Raw genomic sequence first — 25,575 nt, forward strand, 5'->3', positions numbered from 1 at the left:
CAAAAGTAGTAGAATGTATTAAAAGTATGAAAAAGTACTAAAAAATCTCCAATGTAAAAGAAGTGATGTGCATTTCACACGTAGGCCTTCAGTGGCGTGTTGTTCACAAACGAACCGGCTCCATGAATGAACGGTTCCCTTCAAGGCGCTTTTTTTCCTCCACTTAGGATTGGTATAAAATACACAAAAGAATACTGACAAAATTCACAAAAAATATTGACAAAAAACACAACGAAATAAATGACAAAAAAGGACAAAATACATGGAAATATACTGACAAAATACACACCAAAATACTAAGAAAAATCCTAAAAAAAAAAAAAATCTCGAAATAAATGACAAAATACAGGAGAGATAGAGAGAAAACGAGAAAGAGAGATGATGAGGAAAAGAGAGGAGACAAAGAAGAAAAGGGGGAAGAAAAACAAGAAAAAGATATATAAAGACAGCAAAATATAAATTGAAAAAAGGCAAGAAAAAAAAAGAGGGATAGAGAGAGAGAAATCCAGCTATGGTGGACATTTTTAAAACTGCACCTCATTTTTCTCGCAGGCCAGATGAAATCCCTCGGCGGACCTGATCCAGCCCGAGGGCCACATGTGTCGACACCCCAGCTGTATATGATGTGGCCCCCTTTCAAAAATCACATTATTGAGCTTTCATGGCTCTCTGGTTCAAAAGGGTCCTCGACCCTTGAGATAAGAGGAGAAAAATGTGAAACTCTTCCGCTGTGGGGATCGTGTCATAGATACAAACGTCTCAATCTGGTCGGATGAGATCTTAAAAACGAAATATTTATATTTTGGGCTACAAAAACTTTAAAAAAAACGCCACAATTAAAAGTGAGGCATGCGTGTGGGTGTGCGAAAAAAAAGGAGGCGGAGTGGGTTCGTGGCTCCGTTCGGGATCATGAAGTGCAAGGGGGAGAGACAGAAGAGGGAGGAAGAAAAAGCGGTCAAGAAGAGTGTCGGCGGATGCGATCGGACGGAGGAGAAATGTCCGATTTTTCAGGCACCTGGAAGATGAAAAGCAGCGAGAATTTCGACGAGTTGCTCAAAGCGCTGGGTAAGAAGGACTTTCTTGGATTTTAGATAGCTATGGTTGGAGCTGTAGGTTTTTTTGATGTCATGTACATGCAGGGTTGGGTAGGTTTACTTCAACTTGATTACCAAATATGCTAATAAAAGACAAAAGAAACTAAATATGAATAAAATGATGACTCACAACACGTGGTAAGCTTTCTCTCCTGGCTTTGATCCCTTTGATCTCCGGCAAAACTAACATAAAATGCGACAGAAACAAAATGAAAATAAATCCAAACAGCTTGCCGACATCATTTTTGCCATTCCATGTGTTCCGTTACTCCCCAAGCCTGCACAAAATTTTGTCATTTTATTCATATTTAGTTTCTTTTATTAGCATATTTGGTATTGGAGTAATCCAAAAGAAATTGAAAGTAATCAAGTTATAGTAACCCTACCCAACCCCATGGACATAAGGATACTTGGAATACTATGGAGGACCAATCCTGCCATATGTAGAAATATATGTGTAGATTCATAAATACATTTCAACAAATATTTGCTATATTAATACATAAAACAGACAAATGCGATTTACTCATCCGTTGATGTATTTTGCCGTTTATTTATTCCAGTATGATTTTGTAATTTAATTTGTCGTGTATTATTTCAGGTTTTTTATCATGTATTTTTTTGTGTATTTTGTCACAACAAAATATTATTCAAGTCTAAATTGTTGATTATCACTAAATAACTAATAGGCAAAAAGCTCAGGCCATACAATCCAAGACACAAAGAAATAAATGACCAAAACTCACGTCGAAGTAAATCATAAAATACATGACAACATACACAGCAAAATACACAGAAATATACTGATGAAATAAATGATGAAAGAAATGATAAAATAACATGACAAAATACACGGAAAAATACTACTAAAGTACATAACAAAACACACGGAAATTTACTGACAAATACACAACAAAATACAAGGCAAAATACATGGTAAAATATTCTACAGTACAATATACACAAAAAGCACACAAAAAAATAAACAAAGTAAAAATAAATTACAAAACGCATGACATAATACACGGAAGAATTCTAATAAAGTACACGACAAAATACACGGAAATCTACTGACAAAATTCGCTGCAAAATATTCTACAAAATACACGAAAAACTACTGAAAGAATAACTCAATAAATGACAAAAAAAGTTACAAAACTCATGACAAAATGCACGAAAAAAATACTTGACAAAATACAGGATAAAATATACAGAAAAATACACGGAAATATGCTGAGGAAATAAATGACAAAAAACATGACAAAATACACAGAAAAATACTGATAAAGTACACGACAAAATTTCTGACAAAATCCACGAGACAATACTTGACAAAGTACACGATAAAATACATGGAAATATACTGACAAGATACACTGCAAAACATTCTATAAAATACCCGAAAAAATACTGAAAAAATAACTCAATAAATGACAAAAAAAAGTTTAAAAACGCATGACAAAATGCAGGATAAAATATACGGAAAAATACACGGAAATATACTGAGAAAATAAATGACGAAAAACATGACAAAATACATGGAAAAATACTGTTAAAGTACACGACAAAATATCTGACATAATACACGATACAATACTTGACAAACTACACAATAAAATACATGGAAATATCCATCCATTCATCCATCCATTGTCTTCCGCTTATCCGAGGTCGGGTCGCGGGGGCAGCAGCGTTAAAAGGGAAGCCCAGACGTCCCTATCCCCAGCCACTTCCTCCAGCTCATCCGACGGGACCCCGAGGCGTTCCCTAGCCAGCCGAGAGACATAGTCTCTCCAACGTGTCCTGGGCCGCCCCCGGGGCCTCCTGCCGGTGGGACATGCCCGGAACACCTCCCGAGGGAGGCGTCCAGGAGGCATCCTTATTAGATGTCCGAGCCACCTCAACTGGCTCCTCTCAACGCGGAGGAGCAGTGGCTCTACTCCGAGTCCCTCCCGGATGACTGAGCTTCTCACCCTATCTCTAAGGGAGAACCCAGCCACCCTGCGGAGGAAACTCATTTCGGCCGCTTGTATCCGGGATCGAGTTCTTTCGGTCATGACCCAAAGTTCATGACCATAGGTGAGGGTAGGAACGTAGATCGACTGGTAGATCGAGAGCTTTGCCTTTCGGCTCAGCTCCCTCTTCACCACGACAGACCGGTACAGGGTCCGAATGACGGTAGACGCTGCACCGACCCGTCTGTCGATCTCCCGTTCCATCCTACCCTCACTCGTGAACAAGACCCCAAAATACTTGAACTCCTCCACTTGGGGCAAGACCTCCTCCCCGACACGGAGGGAGCATACCACCCTTTTTCGACTGAGATTCATGGCCTCGGACTTGGAGGTGCTGATCCCCATCCCGGCCGCTTCACACTCGGTTGCGAATCGCTCCAGCGAGAGCTGAAGATCACGGGCTGAGGAAGCCAACAGCACCACATCATCTGCAAAAAGCAGTGACGCAATGCTGAGGCCCCCAAACCGGACTCCATCCCTGCCAAGGCTGCGCCTAGAAATTCTGTCCATAAGTTATGAACAGAATCGGTGACAAAGGGCAGCCCTGGCGGAGCCCAACCCTCACCGGGAACGAATCCGACTTATTGCCGGCAATGCGGACCAGACTCTGGCACCGGGCATACAGGGACCGCACAGCCCGGATAAGACTGTGCGGTACCCCATACTCCCGAAGCACCCCCCACAGGGCCTCCCGAGGAACACGGTCGAATGCCTTCTCCAAGTCCACAAAACACATGTAGACCGGACAGGCAAACTCCCATGCACCCTCAAAGACCCTGAAGAGTGTATAGAGCTGGTCCAGTGTTCCACGGCCAGGACGAAAACCACACTGTTCCTCCTGAATCCGAGATTCGACTTCCTGGCGGACCCTCCTCTCCAGTACCCCTGAGTAGACCTTACCAGGGAGGCTGAGAAGTGTGATTCCCCTGTAGTTGGAACACACTCTCCGGTCCCCCTTCTTAAAGACGGGAACCACCACCCCAGTCTGCCAGTCCAGAGGCACTGTCCCCGATGTCCACGCGATGTTGCAGAGGCGCGTCAACCATGACACGCCCACAACTTCCAGAGCCTTAATGAAGTCCGGGCGGATCTCATCGACCCCCGGGGCCCTGCCACCGAGGAGTTTTTTGACAACCTCGGTGACTTCAACCCCAGTGATACGAGAGCCCAACCCAGAGTCCTCAGGCTCTGCTTCCCCAGAGGAAGACGTGCCGGTGGAATTGAGGAGGTCTTCGAAGTACTCCGCCCACCGATTCACAACGTCCCGGGTCGAGGTCAGCAGCGCCCCATCGGCACTATACACAGTGACAAAATACTTTACAAAATAATCAAAAGAAAACATGACAAAATACACAGCAAAATGAATAGCAAAATTTAAAAAATACAAAATAAATGACAAAACGCATAGATGCATAAATTATTGTCATTTCTGTCATGTATTTAAGTGACATGATTTATTTATGTATACAATTATTTCTAAATATGGCAGGATTAGTCCTTTGTAGAATACGAGACATGATTGCAGTAAATCCCAATGACGTTTTTCAACATTTCGCCATGATTTCCTGAGATGTACGAGTGAGCGAGTGTGCTTGGATGTCCATTTTGAAATAGTTTGCACTCTGGCTTAAGTCCCAAAGAGGGGTTAAAAGCTTCTCCGCTCATTTGCACGAATAAATCTTTCTTTATGGACAGGAGAGTCAAACGGGCAAAGCGGGCCAACATTCCTCACCTTTAGATTTCTTCTCTCTCCGAATCACGCGTGTTCTATATTTCCTGCAAACTGTGCTCCCTAATCCGTATTTGCACTGTCAATAGCCGAGAATCGGGAAATGACCAATATGTATCACTCATCGCTGCTATCACAGTTGTTGTCTACTGGGTTTTTAGATTGTGTCCTCTCCTGTGTTGTGAAAATTTAGATATAGATAGATAGTTGGTAGAGATAGATAGATGTCTAGATAGATAGATAGATAAACAGATGTCTAGATATAGATGTCTACATAGATGAATAGATATTAGTTTAGATATCTAAATAGATGTCTAGACAGATAGATGTCAAGATCGATAAATAGATGTCTTGATAGATAAATAGATGTCTAGATAGATAGATGTCTAGATAGATGTCTAGATAGACAAATAGATGTCTAGATAGATAGATTTCTAGATAGATGTCTAGCTATTTAGATGTCTAGATAGATGAACAGATGTCTAAATAGATGTCAAGATCGATACATGTCTAGACAGATAGATGTCTGGATCGATGTCTAGATAGACAAATAGATGTCTAGATAGATAGATGTCTAGATATATGTCTAGAGAGATGTCTAGATAAATAGATGTCTAGATCGATAGATGTATAGATAGATACATAGATGTCTAGAGAGATGTCTAGATAGATACTTTATTCATCCGCGTAGGGAAATTCATATTTTCCAGCAGTATCCTCATGTTAAAATAAATAAATAAATAAAATATATACAATACAAAAATACCCAATATGACATTTAGAGTAAAAAGCATTTAAATAATGTTCCAAAAATAGACAGAGTATAAAAATAAAGAAAAATATTCCAATCTGGGGTTAGGGCTTAATGTGGGCTTTTACTACCCCGGGTGGAGTTAAAGAGCCTCATGGCATGAGGGAGAAATGATCTCCTCAGTCTGTCCGAGGAACAAGACCGCGAAAGCAGTCTGCCACTGAAGCTGCTCCTCTGCCTGGAGATGATGCTGTGTAGTGGATGTTAGTGAATTGAATATATATATTTTTCTTAGTATATTAGTAATTGCACTACTTTGAAATTATATCTTACTTTTTAAATTCTGTTTGAATTTTATGCACTATATCGGAGAGCTTTGAATTTCATGACGCTCTGTGAAATTACAATACAGGCTTTCTATTCTTTTTTATTTTAACTGTGTATTTAAAAAAAATATGAACTGTTTTTCTGGCTTGGAGCTGTACTTGCCCAAGACACACCAAAGGAAATGGTGCCCCTACGACCCTGGTGGTTAAGGGATCCATACCATTATTTTGGCCTGGAGAGGGATGGGTGCCACAGGCTGTATTTGCCCAAGACACACCACAGATAATGGTGCCCCTTTGACATGTGTGGTTAAGGCATCCATATCATTATTTCGCCATGGACGGGGAAGGGCAGCACCGGACTATACTTGCCCAAGACACACCATAGAAAATGGGCCCTTGCGACTTACGTGTTTAAGGGATCCATACCATCATTTTGACCTGGAGAGGGATGGGCGCCACCAGGCTGTATTTGTCCAAGACACACCACAGATAATGGTGCCCCTGGGACCCGTGTGGTTAAGGGATCCATACCATTATTTTTCCCTGGAGAAGGATGGACATCACAAGACTGTACTTGCCCAAGACACACCACAGGAAATGGTGCCCCTACAACCCTAGCGGTTAAGGGATCCATATCATTATTCTGGCCTGGAAGGGGATGGGCGCCTCAAGGCTGTACTTGCCCAAGACACACCACAGCGAATGGTGCCCCTATAACCCTAGTAGTTAAGGTATAACTGCATTATATAGGATAATTAACTCCAGGTCAGGTTTGTGACTACCTTTTTGTGCTGATCATTTGCCAAATAAACACTAAATCATACTAGAATGGGTGTGCGCCATTAGAGCTTCACCCGCGTTTTTGGCAGGGGACGAGTTTATTTATTTCAGGATCATGACATTTCCAAGCAAAATGTATCCGTCAGATTGTCATTAATTGTTACAACCATGTATTTACTTGGGTCGAATAGATGACACTGAATCCTTAATGCCCGCAATAGGCAGGTAGGCGCCTTGCATGGCTGCTGTTGGTGTGTGAGTGTGTGTGTGAATGGGTAAGTGTGAAGCACATTGTAAAGCGCTTTGAGATGTCTTCATTGACTTGAAAAATCGTACATAAATGCAGACCATTTAACATTTACCATGCTAAAGTTCCAAGTATTGCCCACCCCTCATATGGACTCATCAGACCGCAGCACAACTTCCCATCACTCCATTGTTGATAAACTGGTCCAAAGGTTTTCACTCACCTTTATAGACATGGGGATGAAAAACAGGAGTTCCAGCACCTAAAGTCCATCTGCCTTGGCAGGGGTGAACGCAATGCTGAGGAAGATCGCCGTAGCCGCCGCTTCAAAGCCTCACGTGGAGATCCGGCAGAACGGCCAGAAGTTCTACATCAAGACCTCCACCACAGTCCGCACCACAGAGATAAACTTCCACGTCGGCGAGGAGTTCGGCGAGGAGACCGTAGATGGGAGAAAGTGTAAGGTAATCCAGATCACATGATCAAGACCAATGTATTAAAAGACAAATCGAGATGTTCTTGCAGTGGTGGGCCATCAGGGCATGCAAAGCCTTCTCTGCTTACCTAAAAAATATCAGAATCATGTGATTTGAATTATGAATTGTTGGCCTGGAGAGGGATGGGCGCCACCAGGCTGTACTTGCCCAAGACACACCACAGGAAATGGTGCCACTATGACCCGTGTGGTTAAGGGATCTAACTAACCAACGCGTCTTGTGAAAATGCGCTGCTGTGCCATTAAATCAGCTTCCAGTTGCTTCACCTTTTCACAGGTTTTGTTTCCAGTTAGCTTTTTGTAGTCAGGATGTTTCATCTGGCAGTGGCTCATGATAATATATTCTTTTTACCAACAGCCACAGTCTCTTGGCAAATTAGACACACTCAATGGTTTCTGTGAAAAACTACCCCAATTTCCACTTGTCCTGGAAGCGGCGGCCCCCTCAGTCAACTTTCCTTTTTTTATTTACAGTCACAATGTCAGAAATGGAGTTGGCTAAAATTTTGAACAATTTTTATTGACACTTTTAACAGCAGTTCAACACATTCACAATTTCATTATATCATATTCTAACAATATGAAGTTTGAACAATTTTTATCGACACTTTTAACAGCAATTAAACACATTTACAATTTCAATACATCATATTCAAACAATATGAGGTTTGGGGTTTTTAAGGGTTATTGATCTATCTTCGTTATTCATTATCCATTATCCGTTATCGGTCAGTTCATAATACGCTACAAAGCCTAGGAGCCGGCACACTTACTCTCAGCCAAAAGGCCAAGCTAAGGTCCTAGCCCTAAAGCCTGCTGCGATCATTGCGAATGCACCGTTCCCGGAGGTACTGCAATACCGGGCCGATGCGTGGAGTGGACAGAGCAAGCTCATATTCCATCTCCGAAATGCAAAAATCAAAGATAGTGACTTCATAGAAAGTACACAAAAGGCCAAGCTAAGCCAAAAGGCAAAAGTTAAGGTCCTGGCTTTGAACAATTTCTATGGTGGCCAAAAGGCTACTGCTATCATCTTGTGAAATGGTACAAATACAAATTTATCTTATACTGCAGTCAACATGACTGGCGGGCCACATATTTTTGGACAGAGGCCACTGGCCAGTAAAAATTTGATCACGGGCCGTAAAGAGGCCCCGGGTCTGATTTTTCACACGCCTGATCACATTTCAGCCATTAGTTGTTGCTAGACTCAGAAATCTACCCAGACACCTTTACACAAAATCCAAAAGGCCATGAACCATATTAAACTTACAGAGAGCTGGTGGTTTAGCCAATCAGATTGCGAGTCGGCGTCTAAGCGCCTGCTAGCAGGCCTTGGGAAATGTCACCGATATCATAAAATATGCCTGGCTATGGGACGGAAATCTTTCAGAGTGATCGAGCCAACAACCGCTTAACCTGTACAAGGAAATACGTATTTTGTTGATTTAATAACAACAGGTCGGACAAATCCGGCGCTTCCAAGCCTTTCGCAAGCGGGAAAAGGTTTTGTATGATACTTTCAGCCTAGAGGTAAGATCTTAAGCCCGAGCCTGAGGGCCTTAAATGTCAATCATTGCATTCGGGTCGGGCCGACCTTTTTATACAGTCTTGTTTAACTTCGATTGAGTTTCAAAAGACTTTACATGTCTCGCGTTCAAGGTGGCCTTATCGCTCAGAACCCTATCGCCAGCTCCCTGACCCCGCTCAGTGACGTCCGGCAACATCAGACCCTGAGACCCGGGTGTCGGATCAAATTACCTCCCCAACACCTGAGTCCTCACAAATAATAGGACATTTTATTTTTAAGTGTTGGCTCATAGAGCCGGTTGATTTGCGGACGAAACGTCAATAAACCAGACTGGAGCTGAAGGCCTAGGTGTAAAATGCACGGCCCACCACTGTGTTCCTGCAAGGCAAAACCAGCATGCTATAACAGTCAGTGACTAGAAGACAAAAGTTAATTGATGAACGCATCCCTTCACAGAGTCTGGCAACTTGGGAGACAGAAAACAAACTGTACTGCAATCAGACTCTGCTGAGTAGCACAGGACCAAAGACTTTCTGGACCAGAGAGCTCAGAGGGGATGAACTCATCCTGGTTGGTATTCTTTTTCAAACACTGTTTTGTTTACATGTTCAAATGGATCAGTGAATGAGCCCCAATTGAAAAGACGGTGGAAGCAGGTTCAGATCAGAATTTGATTTCATTTAACAATGTTTCCCCACGAGGTACCGAGAAGTAACGCAAACAAAACTGATAAGTTCACTCTCATCGACAATTATACATGTCTAATTATCTTTTTAATTGCGCTGGCAGTAAACACATTAACAAAACGTTTTAAGTGAGTAAAAAAGCTGGGAATGAACCAAGAACCAAAACAACAGGTGAGAGGGGAGAACAGCTACTGGACTAGTCCTAGGATTGATGAGTGGTAAAATTACCGTATTTTCCGCACTATATGGCGCACCATGTTATAAGGCGCACCTTCAATGAATGATATATTTTAAAACTTATGCCATACATAAGACGCACCCCATTATAAGGCGCTATAAGTGCATGCTGGTTTAAGATCAGGTAATTGTGCAATTTTGTAATTGTAATCCTGTGCAGTCCTTCGAAACATTTTTGGGATTAAGGGCTATTTACGGTAAATAAATGTGACGACTTGACTACAGTAGAGAATGTAGTTACTTTATGCAACCTCTAGATGTTGCCACGCTCAAGGGAATGTCAACAAAATATTCAAAAAGGTCAAACTTTATTAACAAACAAGCTTTCCACAACTCCATTCACTCCCAAAATAAATAAACAGCCGTTTTATTATTTTCTCTGAGGTAAAGCATTTTCGTGACACATCTTTGAACAACATCGACATATCATTTTATTTTTTGTCCATTTAGTCAACACGCAAAGAAAAAAACGTCTGATACTGTTATTTTAAATGAAACGTTAGTGCAATCGCAATAAAGTGACACTCGTAATGTGCAAAAACAACGAGTGCAAAGCAATAACATAATAACTGTAAAATGTAAAACGTAAACACACAAAAGAAAAACAAAGATCACTCTATAAGCTCCTCATCGACGAATCCCTCGAATTCTTCTTCTGCTGTGTTCGAATTGACCATATCTCAGTGAATGGGCCATCCAACACGTCCGGTGTTTTTGTGCCAGCGCTGTTGCCTTCATACGTATAGTTATCGTACTGACACTTCTGCTTGCCGCTCTTTGTTGAACAACCCACTGTTCAAGTGTCTCCTCTAACTCTGGCCATCTTGCTTTATTGCCACGGAAACTTTGTTGAGTTTTCCTTACTTGGCGGAGCTTATCTTCATCCTTTCTCCACTTCCGTACCATCGATTCATTTAAGTTTAACTCTCTCGCTGCCGCTCTATTGCCGTGTTGTGCTGCGTGACTGATCGCTTTGAGTTTAAACTCGGCGTTGTACGCGTGTCTCTTAACAGGAGCCATTTTCTTATACAAATGCACGTATGAAAGAGAATCTCGCTCTCTCTCTCTCTCTCTCTCAAACGTGACATTCTGAATAATTCTGCGTTTGTTTAAGGTAAATTGTGCTTTACATCTTCACCAGTCATAACCCTGGATTCAGACAAATACTGTATTTGTTGAATATGAATTAAGCAGTTTAATGGGGTAGCCATTTTGCCACTTAGTAAACAAATACAACACGAGCCCCGGCAACAACCAATCGTTTAATATTTCCCAGTATGCACAGCGCGAAAAATGGAGTCGGCGGCTGTTTCTCGTAGTTGCGAGACCTTGCGAATTTAATATTGAGCCATATATAAGGCGCACTGTGTTATAAGGCGCATGGTCAGCTTTTGAAAAAAAACAAGACTTTTAGGTGCGCCTTATAGTGCGGAAAATACGGTAATTGAGGAAACACCACAGTCAAAATTAATTCAAACCAAAAAAACGGCATTTTAAAGAACAATGACAAGACAATAAGACAACGCTTAACATAAATTATAGTAAAAGAATACTCTTATTGGGTTTAAAGTGGATGAGAAATTCTAAATTTGGTCAATCTTGGTTTACTTACGCCGTTTTTTTTCTATTTTAGCTTGATGACCGGTCAATTCCAGTTAACAACCCATTATGAGTCACAATCAGTGTTCCCTCTAAGCTGCGCGCGTGCGCAATTGCGCACTGCTCGCACATTCTCTGCGCACGAGAAAATCTAGCCAGCGCACAAAAATGAGGGCTCAAAATTACTAATTAAGAAGCGACTTAAGTCAAAGTTACAGCGCATGAAGGTAAAAATACACGGGTTCCCCTGACGTTGTGTCCTAAATGCGGTATTTTGAAGTCGAGTCAGAGTAGAACGAAGTTGAGTAAAGTCAGTAGAGTTTGTCGAGAACCGGCTTCTTCGGCTCGGCTCACTAAAAGAAACCGGCTCTTTCGGGTCCTAAACGGCTCTTCGGGTTGTTTTTTCTTTTTTAATCCCAACATGACCAACTATTACGTAAAATTATGCACAAAATGACTTAAACGAATGGGGGAATAGAACAAAAAAAAAATACCAAAATGAAAAAGTAGTGAAAAGCTGAGAAAAAAGAAACAAAAGGAAGAGATAAAAAGAAGAAAAAAATTAGAAAAAAGCCAGAAAAAACAAAAGACATGTAAGAAAAAAGTAAATAGAGAAGAAAAAGAAAAAAGTAACAGCTCGGAAAAAATAAACACAATGATATATTTTTTAAAGGAATTTAAAAAAAGTAGAAAAAAAACACGGAAAAAAGAAGAAAAAGTTTGTGTTGCATTCAAATAATTTCCAATTCTATCAAGTGAATCTTGTTGCCAACATTGTACTTCCACGAAAAAATGTGATTAAGTACAGTTCTGTATCTTACAACTGACTAAATAAGCCCCCCAAAATGTAATATCATGTGACAAAATATATCAGGAAATAAAAAGAAATGGATATCTTGTAAAAGAATTGTAAGAACAAAGGACGTTTGTAGGCCGTACAACCTTTGCAATCGTACATGAGTCAATTCATTCAAAAGAGAAAAATCATTTTGCATTGCCGGAAACTCAGCAAAATGTAACTTGATGTCAAGTTTTGGACATGTTTGATAATGACTTTGTTGCCACACTCGGGATTATGGTTGCTCACTGTTGTTTCAAGCATTGCTCACCGACTTTGTGTGAACGCTCAGACCCGTGGAAAATTACAGGGAACATTGGTCGCAATATTCACATTACTAAAATCATATCAGTGCCCATAAATCATCAGTAATACACATTAAATAATTTAATATTGTCCTGTTTAGGTGTAGCATGTAGCAAATGCTTAGTTAGGGTAGTCATCTCTGTGAATGAACTGGCATATGAGAGCAGACTATTTTGCAGAATACTGTACATAGATTTGTTTCACGCTTCAGCCATTTTTTGTATTTTAAAGTTTTAAGCCATCGTTCATTTAAACAGCAGCCTCCTGCCATCTCGTTCAAAAGAACCTGTCCAATTGGGAACGATCCGTAGACCATAATGTTTCACATGATGCCATACAAACTAACGCCAGCTGCCGTTACTCAGAAGAAAAAATGCAATGGCAAAGCGAAGCCACTAGAGAGCAGCGTTGGCATCAGTTTTAAGCAGACCTGTTTAGTTTTTCTTTATCTAATGCACAGGTGTCAAACAGGCGGCCCGCGGGCCAGATTAGGCCCGCTAAGGGATTGAATCTGACCCGCGAGACAACACTCAGAGAAGCGCAAGAGAAAAACGAGCTGCAGGTTGAATATATGTCAACTTGATGTTGCCAAAGCCAGGTTCCTCTCACAAAGACACTGTACTTGTATTTATTTCTCTCTCTCTCTCTCTCTCTCTTTTCCAGCCCTTTTCTCCCACTCTCTGTCTCTTCCACTCTCTGTGTCTCTCTTTTTCTCTTCCTTTGTTCCTCTTTGTCTCTTTCTCTCTGTCTTTTTAACTTCTTTTGCTCTAACTTCCTTTTTTCCTTTTCACTTTCTCTCTTCCTACCCTTCCTGCTTTCTTTTCTCTTTTCTCTCCTTCTGTCTTTCTATTTCTCTTTGGATTTCTTCCTTCCTCTCCCTTTCTTTTCCCCCTCTCTCACGACTTTTTATCTCTTTTGTTTCTCACGCTCTCCCTCTCTCTCTTTTTCTTTCTTTGGACTGCCCTCTCTCCTTTTCCCTCCCTCTTTATCTTTTATTTATCTCTCTTTTTCTTTGTTTGTTCTATCGTGTGGCCCCCCAAGTTAAAATGAGTTTGACACCCCTGATCTAATGCTTGGTCTTTCGAGTCAGACTGCAGAGAAAACATGGCACCCATTTCAAGCATTTACAAGTACCCATCATACTTTGAAAACACGACATTTACATTCAAGCATTTTGAAGGATTTTAGGCACCCGTACCAAACCTAATTATGTATATTTTTTCTCTTATGATGTACAGTATTTTCCGCACTATAGGGCGCACCGGGTTATAGGGCGCACCCCCAAAAAATAGTTTTTGGTCGTATATTTGACATACATAAGACGCACCGGATTATAAGGCGCTACAATGGGAACGTGGACAAAACAGTCAGATAGTTCAGTCCAACTTATTACCCCCTTAACATTCCCAAAGCTTGCAAAGACGCAAATACGTGTCTCAGACATGTACGGAAACAGTGTCTGTACGATGTCACCAATCACTCAAATGCATGGTTCCAAATATCATTCGGAAGGTTAAAGTCTTGGGATTCAAGAAATGCCAACCATTCTTTAGTTTCTATTTTCTTTTTTGCTCGCAACTTTACTGTGCATATGACAATAAACACTTGGAATTGAGTTTAATTTAAAAAAAGACCCATCACAGAAACATCGATATCACTCTGAAACAAGATACTGGGAAAATATATAGCTGGAGTAGCTCACCGAAGTCGTTGCGTTCAATAATAATGTGCAACCATGGTCCTCTTATATCCGTTAGTGTAGTAAATCCAGGGGAGTAAAATATTTACAAATACAGAATGGTAAAATATGTTTCCTCTATGCAGTAGACAACCACACTTGCTATTCATTCATCTTTTTCAGCCAATTGCAGGCTTTGTTGTGCCCCTTTAGCCTATGCGAGCCTGTAAATGATAAAAAGGATCCGCCCCCTTTACCTCCGAATAACTTTAGCAAATAGTTATCGATTCAAATGATGATTGACACATCTTTTTCGGCCATTTGCAGGGTTTGTTTTGCCCCTTTAGCCTATGCGAGCCTGTAAATGATAAAAAGGATCCGCCCCCCCTTACCTCCGAATAACTTTGGCCAATAGTGATCGATTTAAATGATGATTGACACATTTATTAGCCAATGAAACGCCGGTATATAAATCCCAGCATACACCGCGGACTACTTCGCCTTCGGGGGAAAATCTAGTCGGTGGCTGTTGCATTAGTTGCAAGACTTAATATTGATCCATATATAAGGCGCACTGTATTATAAGGCGCATGGTCAGCTTTTGAAAAAAATTAAGACTTTTAGGTGCATTTCAGGTGAATTGGCCGGTCCAAATTGTCCCTAGGTGTGAATGAGCGAATGAGTTGTCTGTCCCTGTGTGCCCTGCGATTGGCTGGCAACCAGTTCAGGGTGTCCCCTGCCCACTGCCCGATGATTGCTGGGATGGGCTCCAGCCCCCCCGCGACCCTACTGAGGATAAGCGGTACGGCTAATGAGATGAGGTGCGCCTTATAGTGCGGAAAATACGGTACTTGTTTTATACTTAAAATATAAAGAAAAACTCAAACCTAAAATAAGGAAGAAAAAAAAAAATTAAAGTGATGTTCGAAATAAGCTGAAATTCCTGTAATAGTGAAGTTGATTCATTTTTTTCTTTTCAGGGTAGAAGATTAATAGAACACAAAATACGTTAGATTAATTTGATAATGATTTAACTCACAACTCATCGATTAGTTGCTGCACATCCAAACGTGAAAGAAAGAGAAATAGAAGCAACGAAGATGAAGACTGGAAAAAAACAGGGAAAACATCTGGATGTGATGGGTTGGAGGCAGCGTCAACACATGGGACCGAGGCTGACACAATCTGTTGGAAACAAAACGTAACAAACAAAACCATCGTTAAGAAAAACTAATCGAACGGCATTTACCAGAAACGGTTGGGTTTCCCAATCCGATTCTGTTTCAGAAAGAAAAAAATACGATTGGCTTTCCTAGTCGACATCAGTGCCCAGAGGACCGAATGGACCAGATGGACGGCAAAGTCCAAGAAGGGGTGTGATAACAAACAAGTCGTTCTTTACCGACTGTGACCGACGATCAATCACATAAATATTTGTGAAGGGATGTCATTTGGATCAATGGCGTGTTTTCCGCAGTACGGAGTCTGTTTTTGTTCAAGATAAGGGTGTGTGTGTCCATGTGGAGTGTCGGACCGTAAAACGATAAGCTCATGGGGACTGATCACCGGGACCGAAACAAGCTAATTTTACGTTCGCATTCTAAGCTTTACCATGCAGATGGACGATAGAGGTAAAAATCATTTCATGCTGTATCGCGGTTTACTTATCGCAGTTATGCGGATTTTCATCGTGCGTTGTGTTTTGCATTCTAATTGAGGAAGATGCTTTCTATCGCCAACAAAGTTGGACTTTTTGACCCTCTAAACTTACTCTGGAGCTACATGCGGGTCTCTACTTCTACCTAGTGGCTCTTGGGCGCTTTTTCAAAAATATTTGATCGTGGAAAAATATATGGTTTCTTTTTGACAGAATCGGAAGGTGAATGTAGTTTTCCAAAATGTCCGTTGGATGCAGTGTTCTCTCTAAGCTGCGCGCGTGCGCAATTGCGCACTGACGCACATTCTCAGCGCACAAGAAAATCTAGCCAGCGCACAAAAATGAGGGCTCAAAATTAATAATTAATAAGCGACTCAAGTCAAAGTTACAGTGCATGAAGGTAAAAATACACAGGTGACGTTGTGTCCTAAATGCGGTATTTTGAAGTCAAGTCGAAGGAGAACGAAGTTGAGTAAAGTTAGTAGAGTTTGTCGGGGAACCGGCTTCTTCTGCTCAGCTCACTCAAAGGAACCGGCTCTTTCGGGTCCTAAACGGCTCTTCAGGTTGTTTTTGCTTCTTTAATCCCAACATGACCAAATATTATGTAAAATTATGCACAAAATGACTTAAAGAAAGGGGGGAATAGAAAAAAAAAAAGAAAAAAATACCACAATGAAAAAGTAGAGAAAAGCTGAGAAAAAAAGAAACAAAAGGAAGAGAAAAAAGAAGGAAAAATTTAGAAAAAAGCCAGAAAAAAAGAAAAGAAAGAAATGTAGGAAAAATGTAAATAGATAACAAAAAGAAAAAAGTAACAGCTCGGAAAAATGAACACAATGAGATTTTTTGAAAGGAATTTTTAAAAAAGTAGAAAAAAAACCATGGAAAAAAAGAAAAATAGTTGCATTCAAATAATTTCCAATTATATCAAGTAATTCTTGTTGCCAACATTGTACTTCCACTAAAAAATGTGATTAAGTACAGTTCTCTATCTTACAACCGACTAAATAAGCCCCCAAAATGTTAATATTATGCGACAAAATATATCAGGAAATTAAAAGAAACGGATATCTTGTGAAAGAATTGTAAGAACAAACGACATTTGTAGGCCTACAAACTTTGCAATAGTACATAAGTCAATTCAATCAAAAGAGAAAAATAATTTTGCATTGCTGGAAACTGTAACGTGATGTCAAGTTTTGGACATGTTTGATAATGATTTAGTTGCCACACTTGGGATTATGGTTGCTCACTGTTGTTTCAAGCGTTGCTCACCGACTTTGTGTGAATGCTCAGACCTGTGGAAAATGACAGGGAACATTGGTTGTATCATGTAAATTAGATTAATCCATACAGTTTTGTAAAAAAAAAAAAAACGCAAGATAATTTTTGGAATTATAATTTGACAGTTGTAGTGAAAATTGCTTTGAATTACATGTATTTGGATCAGCAGATGGTGCTCACAGTTTCCCACCTGATGATGGCACAGTGCCCTTTTCAAAAAAGAGCAAAAGAAAGAGGCAGAAAGGTGTTTGCGCCTTTCTTTTAAAGGCTTGATGATGCCAGTCACCGGAGGCGTGTCCTGTGATTTCCTTTGATACTTTTCGAAATAAAGTTCTCCAATCGGTTGATTATAATAATTGTTGATAACAGGTAAAATTTCACTTGGACACACAATGAAATAATGTATCTGGCATTATGCATAACACACATGCAAATCATTATTTTCTTGATTACAAATGAACACTTAGGGATTTCATATGATTTTTACACAGCTGGAGAGTCTGCTCACTTCCTGTGAATGAATTGTGGGAGAGAGAGAGAGTGGGAGAAAAGGGGTGAAAGAAAGAGAGACAGAGAGAGAGAGTGGGAGAAAAAAGGGGTGGAAGAGAGAGAGAGAGTGGGAGAAAAAGGGTGGAAGAGAGAGAGAGAGAGAGTGGGAGAAAAAGGGTGGAAGGGAGAGGGACAGAGATAGAGAGAGTGGGAGAAAAAGGGGTGGAAGAGAGAGAGAGTGGGAGAAAAAGGGGTGGAAGAGAGAGAGAGAGAGAGGGAGAAAAGGGGTGGAAGAGAGACAGAGAGTGGGAGAAAAGGGGTGGAAGAGAGAGAGAGAGAGAGAGAGAAAAGGGGTGGAAGAGAGAGGGACGGAGAGAGAGAGTGGGAGAAAAAGGGGTGGAAGAGAGAGAGAGAGAGAGAGAGAGAGAAAAGGGGTGGAAAAGAGAGAGACAGAGAGTGGGAGAAAAGGGGTGGAAGAGAGAGAGACAGAGAGAGAGAGAGACACACACAGAGACAGAGACGGAGACAGAGAGAGAGAAATCAAAGTACAGTGTCTTTGTTGGAGGCACCTGGCTTTGGCAACATCAAGTTGACCTATTCCAACCTGCAACTCGTTTTCCTCTTGCGCTTCTTTGAGCGTTGTCTCGCGGGCCGGATTCAATCCCTTAGCGGGCCTGATCTGGCCCGCGGGCCGCCTCTTTGACACCTGTGGTCTACACAGTCGAGGATTTATTTATTTATTTTTTTTTGGGGGGGGGGGGGGGGGGGGAGAATGAGCTTTCAATATACAGTGGAACCTCGGTTTTCGAACGCCTCTCAGTTCGGACAAATCGGTGTTTGACCAAAAATTTTGAGAAATTCTTGCTTCGCTGTTCGGTCAAAAAATCGGAGTTCGAACGCTGGTACGCTAGGGTGCGATGCTGAGCTGCGTACGGGTGTTTTAGCCCCTAATTATGCCTCCGAAGAAGGTCGGTGCAAACAGGACAGGTGAAAAAAGACAAGTTGTTCGTCCAACTATTGCCTTTAAGAAAGACATATTAGCTAAATATGAAAGAGGTGTACGAATTTCCGATCTTGCTAGTGAATACAGCATGGCTAAATCTACTATCAGTACGATAGTAAAGAATAAAGGGGCTGTGAAATCGAGTGATGCGGCTAAGGAAGTTAGCGCTATAAGCAAGCAACTGCCGCAAGTTTTGGAAGAGGTTGAAAAACTTTTGATGATTTTTCTCTCCCCACCATCCACCACAAAGGTAAGAAATCCTATTCATAATCCTTTTTTTAATTTTTACACGTTCATGTTAGCGTAATCTTTCGTACGGAAGGTTACGCTAACGCGAACGTACGATTAGCCTGGGTTAGCTTCATGTTTTCGTTCATGTTAAACATTCAGGGTGTTGGAACGGATTAAAAGGATTTTACATTACTTTTAATGGCAAAAACGATTTTCGGTGATCGACCAAATCGGTTTTCGAACAGGGTTCTGGAACGGATTATGGTCGAGAACCGAGGTTCCACTGTACAGTTATTTTATTTGTTAAACAGCTCAATTGCTGGTTTTAGTTTCTGCAGATTTAGGTTTTTGCATGGAGTTTGCATGTTTTCCCCGGAGCTTGTGTGGTTTAAGCATTTGCTGGCTTTCAATGTTAACAACCATACAAAGGCTGAATTGCTGTAAATTTTATTAAGCAATCGTGATGAACTCTGCAGAGGAACCTCACTGCCCACCCAAACGATGAGTGGAGGACAGATGTTTAAATGTAGGGTAAAGTTAAATCAGGCATGAAAATCTCACTACCAGGAGAAATTCATAGATCGTGTCATAGATACAAACGTCTCAATCTGGTCGGATGAGATCTTAAAAACGAAATATTTATATTTTGGGCTACAAAAACTTTAAAAAAAACGCCACAATTAAAAGTGAGGCATGCGTGTGGGTGTGCGAAAAAAAAGGAGGCGGAGTGGGTTCGTGGCTCCGTTCGGGATCATGAAGTGCAAGGGGGAGAGACAGAAGAGGGAGGAAGAAAAAGCGGTCAAGAAGAGTGTCGGCGGATGCGATCGGACGGAGGAGAAATGTCCGATTTTTCAGGCACCTGGAAGATGAAAAGCAGCGAGAATTTCGACGAGTTGCTCAAAGCGCTGGGTAAGAAGGACTTTCTTGGATTTTAGATAGCTATGGTTGGAGCTGTAGGTTTTTTTGATGTCATGTACATGCAGGGTTGGGTAGGTTTACTTCAACTTGATTACCAAATATGCTAATAAAAGACAAAAGAAACTAAATATGAATAAAATGATGACTCACAACACGTGGTAAGCTTTCTCTCCTGGCTTTGATCCCTTTGGAATACTATGGAGGACCAATCCTGCCATATGTAGAAATATATGTGTAGATTCATAAATACATTTCAACAAATATTTGCTATATTAATACATAAAACAGACAAATGCGATTTACTCATCCGTTGATGTATTTTGCCGTTTATTTATTCCAGTATGATTTTGTAATTTAATTTGTCGTGTATTATTTCAGGTTTTTTATCATGTATTTTTTTGTGTATTTTGTCACAACAAAATATTATTCAAGTCTAAATTGTTGATTATCACTAAATAACTAATAGGCAAAAAGCTCAGGCCATACAATCCAAGACACAAAGAAATAAATGACCAAAACTCACGTCGAAGTAAATCATAAAATACATGACAACATACACAGCAAAATACACAGAAATATACTGATGAAATAAATGATGAAAGAAATGATAAAATAACATGACAAAATACACGGAAAAATACTACTAAAGTACATAACAAAACACACGGAAATTTACTGACAAATACACAACAAAATACAAGGCAAAATACATGGTAAAATATTCTACAGTACAATATACACAAAAAGCACACAAAAAAATAAACAAAGTAAAAATAAATTACAAAACGCATGACATAATACACGGAAGAATTCTAATAAAGTACACGACAAAATACACGGAAATCTACTGACAAAATTCGCTGCAAAATATTCTACAAAATACACGAAAAACTACTGAAAGAATAACTCAATAAATGACAAAAAAAGTTACAAAACTCATGACAAAATGCACGAAAAAAATACTTGACAAAATACAGGATAAAATATACAGAAAAATACACGGAAATATGCTGAGGAAATAAATGACAAAAAACATGACAAAATACACAGAAAAATACTGATAAAGTACACGACAAAATTTCTGACAAAATCCACGAGACAATACTTGACAAAGTACACGATAAAATACATGGAAATATACTGACAAGATACACTGCAAAACATTCTATAAAATACCCGAAAAAATACTGAAAAAATAACTCAATAAATGACAAAAAAAAGTTTAAAAACGCATGACAAAATGCAGGATAAAATATACGGAAAAATACACGGAAATATACTGAGAAAATAAATGACGAAAAACATGACAAAATACATGGAAAAATACTGTTAAAGTACACGACAAAATATCTGACATAATACACGATACAATACTTGACAAACTACACAATAAAATACATGGAAATATCCATCCATTCATCCATCCATTGTCTTCCGCTTATCCGAGGTCGGGTCGCGGGGGCAGCAGCGTTAAAAGGGAAGCCCAGACGTCCCTATCCCCAGCCACTTCCTCCAGCTCATCCGACGGGACCCCGAGGCGTTCCCTAGCCAGCCGAGAGACATAGTCTCTCCAACGTGTCCTGGGCCGCCCCCGGGGCCTCCTGCCGGTGGGACATGCCCGGAACACCTCCCGAGGGAGGCGTCCAGGAGGCATCCTTATTAGATGTCCGAGCCACCTCAACTGGCTCCTCTCAACGCGGAGGAGCAGTGGCTCTACTCCGAGTCCCTCCCGGATGACTGAGCTTCTCACCCTATCTCTAAGGGAGAACCCAGCCACCCTGCGGAGGAAACTCATTTCGGCCGCTTGTATCCGGGATCGAGTTCTTTCGGTCATGACCCAAAGTTCATGACCATAGGTGAGGGTAGGAACGTAGATCGACTGGTAGATCGAGAGCTTTGCCTTTCGGCTCAGCTCCCTCTTCACCACGACAGACCGGTACAGGGTCCGAATGACGGTAGACGCTGCACCGACCCGTCTGTCGATCTCCCGTTCCATCCTACCCTCACTCGTGAACAAGACCCCAAAATACTTGAACTCCTCCACTTGGGGCAAGACCTCCTCCCCGACACGGAGGGAGCATACCACCCTTTTTCGACTGAGATTCATGGCCTCGGACTTGGAGGTGCTGATCCCCATCCCGGCCGCTTCACACTCGGTTGCGAATCGCTCCAGCGAGAGCTGAAGATCACGGGCTGAGGAAGCCAACAGCACCACATCATCTGCAAAAAGCAGTGACGCAATGCTGAGGCCCCCAAACCGGACTCCATCCCTGCCAAGGCTGCGCCTAGAAATTCTGTCCATAAGTTATGAACAGAATCGGTGACAAAGGGCAGCCCTGGCGGAGCCCAACCCTCACCGGGAACGAATCCGACTTATTGCCGGCAATGCGGACCAGACTCTGGCACCGGGCATACAGGGACCGCACAGCCCGGATAAGACTGTGCGGTACCCCATACTCCCGAAGCACCCCCCACAGGGCCTCCCGAGGAACACGGTCGAATGCCTTCTCCAAGTCCACAAAACACATGTAGACCGGACAGGCAAACTCCCATGCACCCTCAAAGACCCTGAAGAGTGTATAGAGCTGGTCCAGTGTTCCACGGCCAGGACGAAAACCACACTGTTCCTCCTGAATCCGAGATTCGACTTCCTGGCGGACCCTCCTCTCCAGTACCCCTGAGTAGACCTTACCAGGGAGGCTGAGAAGTGTGATTCCCCTGTAGTTGGAACACACTCTCCGGTCCCCCTTCTTAAAGACGGGAACCACCACCCCAGTCTGCCAGTCCAGAGGCACTGTCCCCGATGTCCACGCGATGTTGCAGAGGCGCGTCAACCATGACACGCCCACAACTTCCAGAGCCTTAATGAAGTCCGGGCGGATCTCATCGACCCCCGGGGCCCTGCCACCGAGGAGTTTTTTGACAACCTCGGTGACTTCAACCCCAGTGATACGAGAGCCCAACCCAGAGTCCTCAGGCTCTGCTTCCCCAGAGGAAGACGTGCCGGTGGAATTGAGGAGGTCTTCGAAGTACTCCGCCCACCGATTCACAACGTCCCGGGTCGAGGTCAGCAGCGCCCCATCGGCACTATACACAGTGACAAAATACTTTACAAAATAATCAAAAGAAAACATGACAAAATACACAGCAAAATGAATAGCAAAATTTAAAAAATACAAAATAAATGACAAAACGCATAGATGCATAAATTATTGTCATTTCTGTCATGTATTTAAGTGACATGATTTATTTATGTATACAATTATTTCTAAATATGGCAGGATTAGTCCTTTGTAGAATACGAGACATGATTGCAGTAAATCCCAATGACGTTTTTCAACATTTCGCCATGATTTCCTGAGATGTACGAGTGAGCGAGTGTGCTTGGATGTCCATTTTGAAATAGTTTGCACTCTGGCTTAAGTCCCAAAGAGGGGTTAAAAGCTTCTCCGCTCATTTGCACGAATAAATCTTTCTTTATGGACAGGAGAGTCAAACGGGCAAAGCGGGCCAACATTCCTCACCTTTAGATTTCTTCTCTCTCCGAATCACGCGTGTTCTATATTTCCTGCAAACTGTGCTCCCTAATCCGTATTTGCACTGTCAATAGCCGAGAATCGGGAAATGACCAATATGTATCACTCATCGCTGCTATCACAGTTGTTGTCTACTGGGTTTTTAGATTGTGTCCTCTCCTGTGTTGTGAAAATTTAGATATAGATAGATAGTTGGTAGAGATAGATAGATGTCTAGATAGATAGATAGATAAACAGATGTCTAGATATAGATGTCTACATAGATGAATAGATATTAGTTTAGATATCTAAATAGATGTCTAGACAGATAGATGTCAAGATCGATAAATAGATGTCTTGATAGATAAATAGATGTCTAGATAGATAGATGTCTAGATAGATGTCTAGATAGACAAATAGATGTCTAGATAGATAGATTTCTAGATAGATGTCTAGCTATTTAGATGTCTAGATAGATGAACAGATGTCTAAATAGATGTCAAGATCGATACATGTCTAGACAGATAGATGTCTGGATCGATGTCTAGATAGACAAATAGATGTCTAGATAGATAGATGTCTAGATATATGTCTAGAGAGATGTCTAGATAAATAGATGTCTAGATCGATAGATGTATAGATAGATACATAGATGTCTAGAGAGATGTCTAGATAGATACTTTATTCATCCGCGTAGGGAAATTCATATTTTCCAGCAGTATCCTCATGTTAAAATAAATAAATAAATAAAATATATACAATACAAAAATACCCAATATGACATTTAGAGTAAAAAGCATTTAAATAATGTTCCAAAAATAGACAGAGTATAAAAATAAAGAAAAATATTCCAATCTGGGGTTAGGGCTTAATGTGGGCTTTTACTACCCCGGGTGGAGTTAAAGAGCCTCATGGCATGAGGGAGAAATGATCTCCTCAGTCTGTCCGAGGAACAAGACCGCGAAAGCAGTCTGCCACTGAAGCTGCTCCTCTGCCTGGAGATGATGCTGTGTAGTGGATGTTAGTGAATTGAATATATATATTTTTCTTAGTATATTAGTAATTGCACTACTTTGAAATTATATCTTACTTTTTAAATTCTGTTTGAATTTTATGCACTATATCGGAGAGCTTTGAATTTCATGACGCTCTGTGAAATTACAATACAGGCTTTCTATTCTTTTTTATTTTAACTGTGTATTTAAAAAAAATATGAACTGTTTTTCTGGCTTGGAGCTGTACTTGCCCAAGACACACCAAAGGAAATGGTGCCCCTACGACCCTGGTGGTTAAGGGATCCATACCATTATTTTGGCCTGGAGAGGGATGGGTGCCACAGGCTGTATTTGCCCAAGACACACCACAGATAATGGTGCCCCTTTGACATGTGTGGTTAAGGCATCCATATCATTATTTCGCCATGGACGGGGAAGGGCAGCACCGGACTATACTTGCCCAAGACACACCATAGAAAATGGGCCCTTGCGACTTACGTGTTTAAGGGATCCATACCATCATTTTGACCTGGAGAGGGATGGGCGCCACCAGGCTGTATTTGTCCAAGACACACCACAGATAATGGTGCCCCTGGGACCCGTGTGGTTAAGGGATCCATACCATTATTTTTCCCTGGAGAAGGATGGACATCACAAGACTGTACTTGCCCAAGACACACCACAGGAAATGGTGCCCCTACAACCCTAGCGGTTAAGGGATCCATATCATTATTCTGGCCTGGAAGGGGATGGGCGCCTCAAGGCTGTACTTGCCCAAGACACACCACAGCGAATGGTGCCCCTATAACCCTAGTAGTTAAGGTATAACTGCATTATATAGGATAATTAACTCCAGGTCAGGTTTGTGACTACCTTTTTGTGCTGATCATTTGCCAAATAAACACTAAATCATACTAGAATGGGTGTGCGCCATTAGAGCTTCACCCGCGTTTTTGGCAGGGGACGAGTTTATTTATTTCAGGATCATGACATTTCCAAGCAAAATGTATCCGTCAGATTGTCATTAATTGTTACAACCATGTATTTACTTGGGTCGAATAGATGACACTGAATCCTTAATGCCCGCAATAGGCAGGTAGGCGCCTTGCATGGCTGCTGTTGGTGTGTGAGTGTGTGTGTGAATGGGTAAGTGTGAAGCACATTGTAAAG

The 25,575-nt window shown here is 41.4% G+C and overlaps 2 protein-coding genes and 1 pseudogene across 2 annotated transcripts in view; 2 read left to right on the forward strand and 1 right to left on the reverse strand.

Moving 5' to 3' along the window:
* Nucleotides 1-927: 927 nt before the first annotated feature.
* On the forward strand, nucleotides 928-9,596 carry LOC148366762 (cellular retinoic acid-binding protein 1-like). Its single transcript, XM_088333335.1, has 3 exons — nucleotides 928-1,065; nucleotides 7,231-7,409; nucleotides 9,429-9,596. Exons 1-3 carry the CDS (start codon nucleotides 975-977, stop codon nucleotides 9,594-9,596), a joined length of 438 nt encoding a protein of 145 aa, XP_088189461.1. The 5' UTR covers nucleotides 928-974.
* On the reverse strand, nucleotides 8,268-8,423 carry LOC148366763 (U2 spliceosomal RNA; annotated as a pseudogene).
* A 10,152-nt stretch (nucleotides 9,597-19,748) lies between the features above and the next one.
* The window catches only part of LOC148366764 (cellular retinoic acid-binding protein 1), a 31,317-nt gene continuing 25,490 nt past the window's right edge, over nucleotides 19,749-25,575 (forward strand). Inside the window, exon 1 of the mRNA XM_088333561.1 lies at nucleotides 19,749-19,886. Within this exon, the coding sequence (XP_088189687.1) occupies nucleotides 19,796-19,886 (91 nt within the window). The 5' untranslated portion in view covers nucleotides 19,749-19,795. The remainder of the gene's footprint in view (nucleotides 19,887-25,575) is intronic.

The sequence above is a fragment of the Urocampus carinirostris genome, chromosome 4, assembly GCF_059441175.1.
Source record: "Urocampus carinirostris isolate Australia breed hairy pipefish chromosome 4, RoL_Ucar_1.0, whole genome shotgun sequence".
In the NCBI taxonomy this organism is placed as follows: Eukaryota; Metazoa; Chordata; class Actinopteri; order Syngnathiformes; family Syngnathidae; genus Urocampus; species Urocampus carinirostris.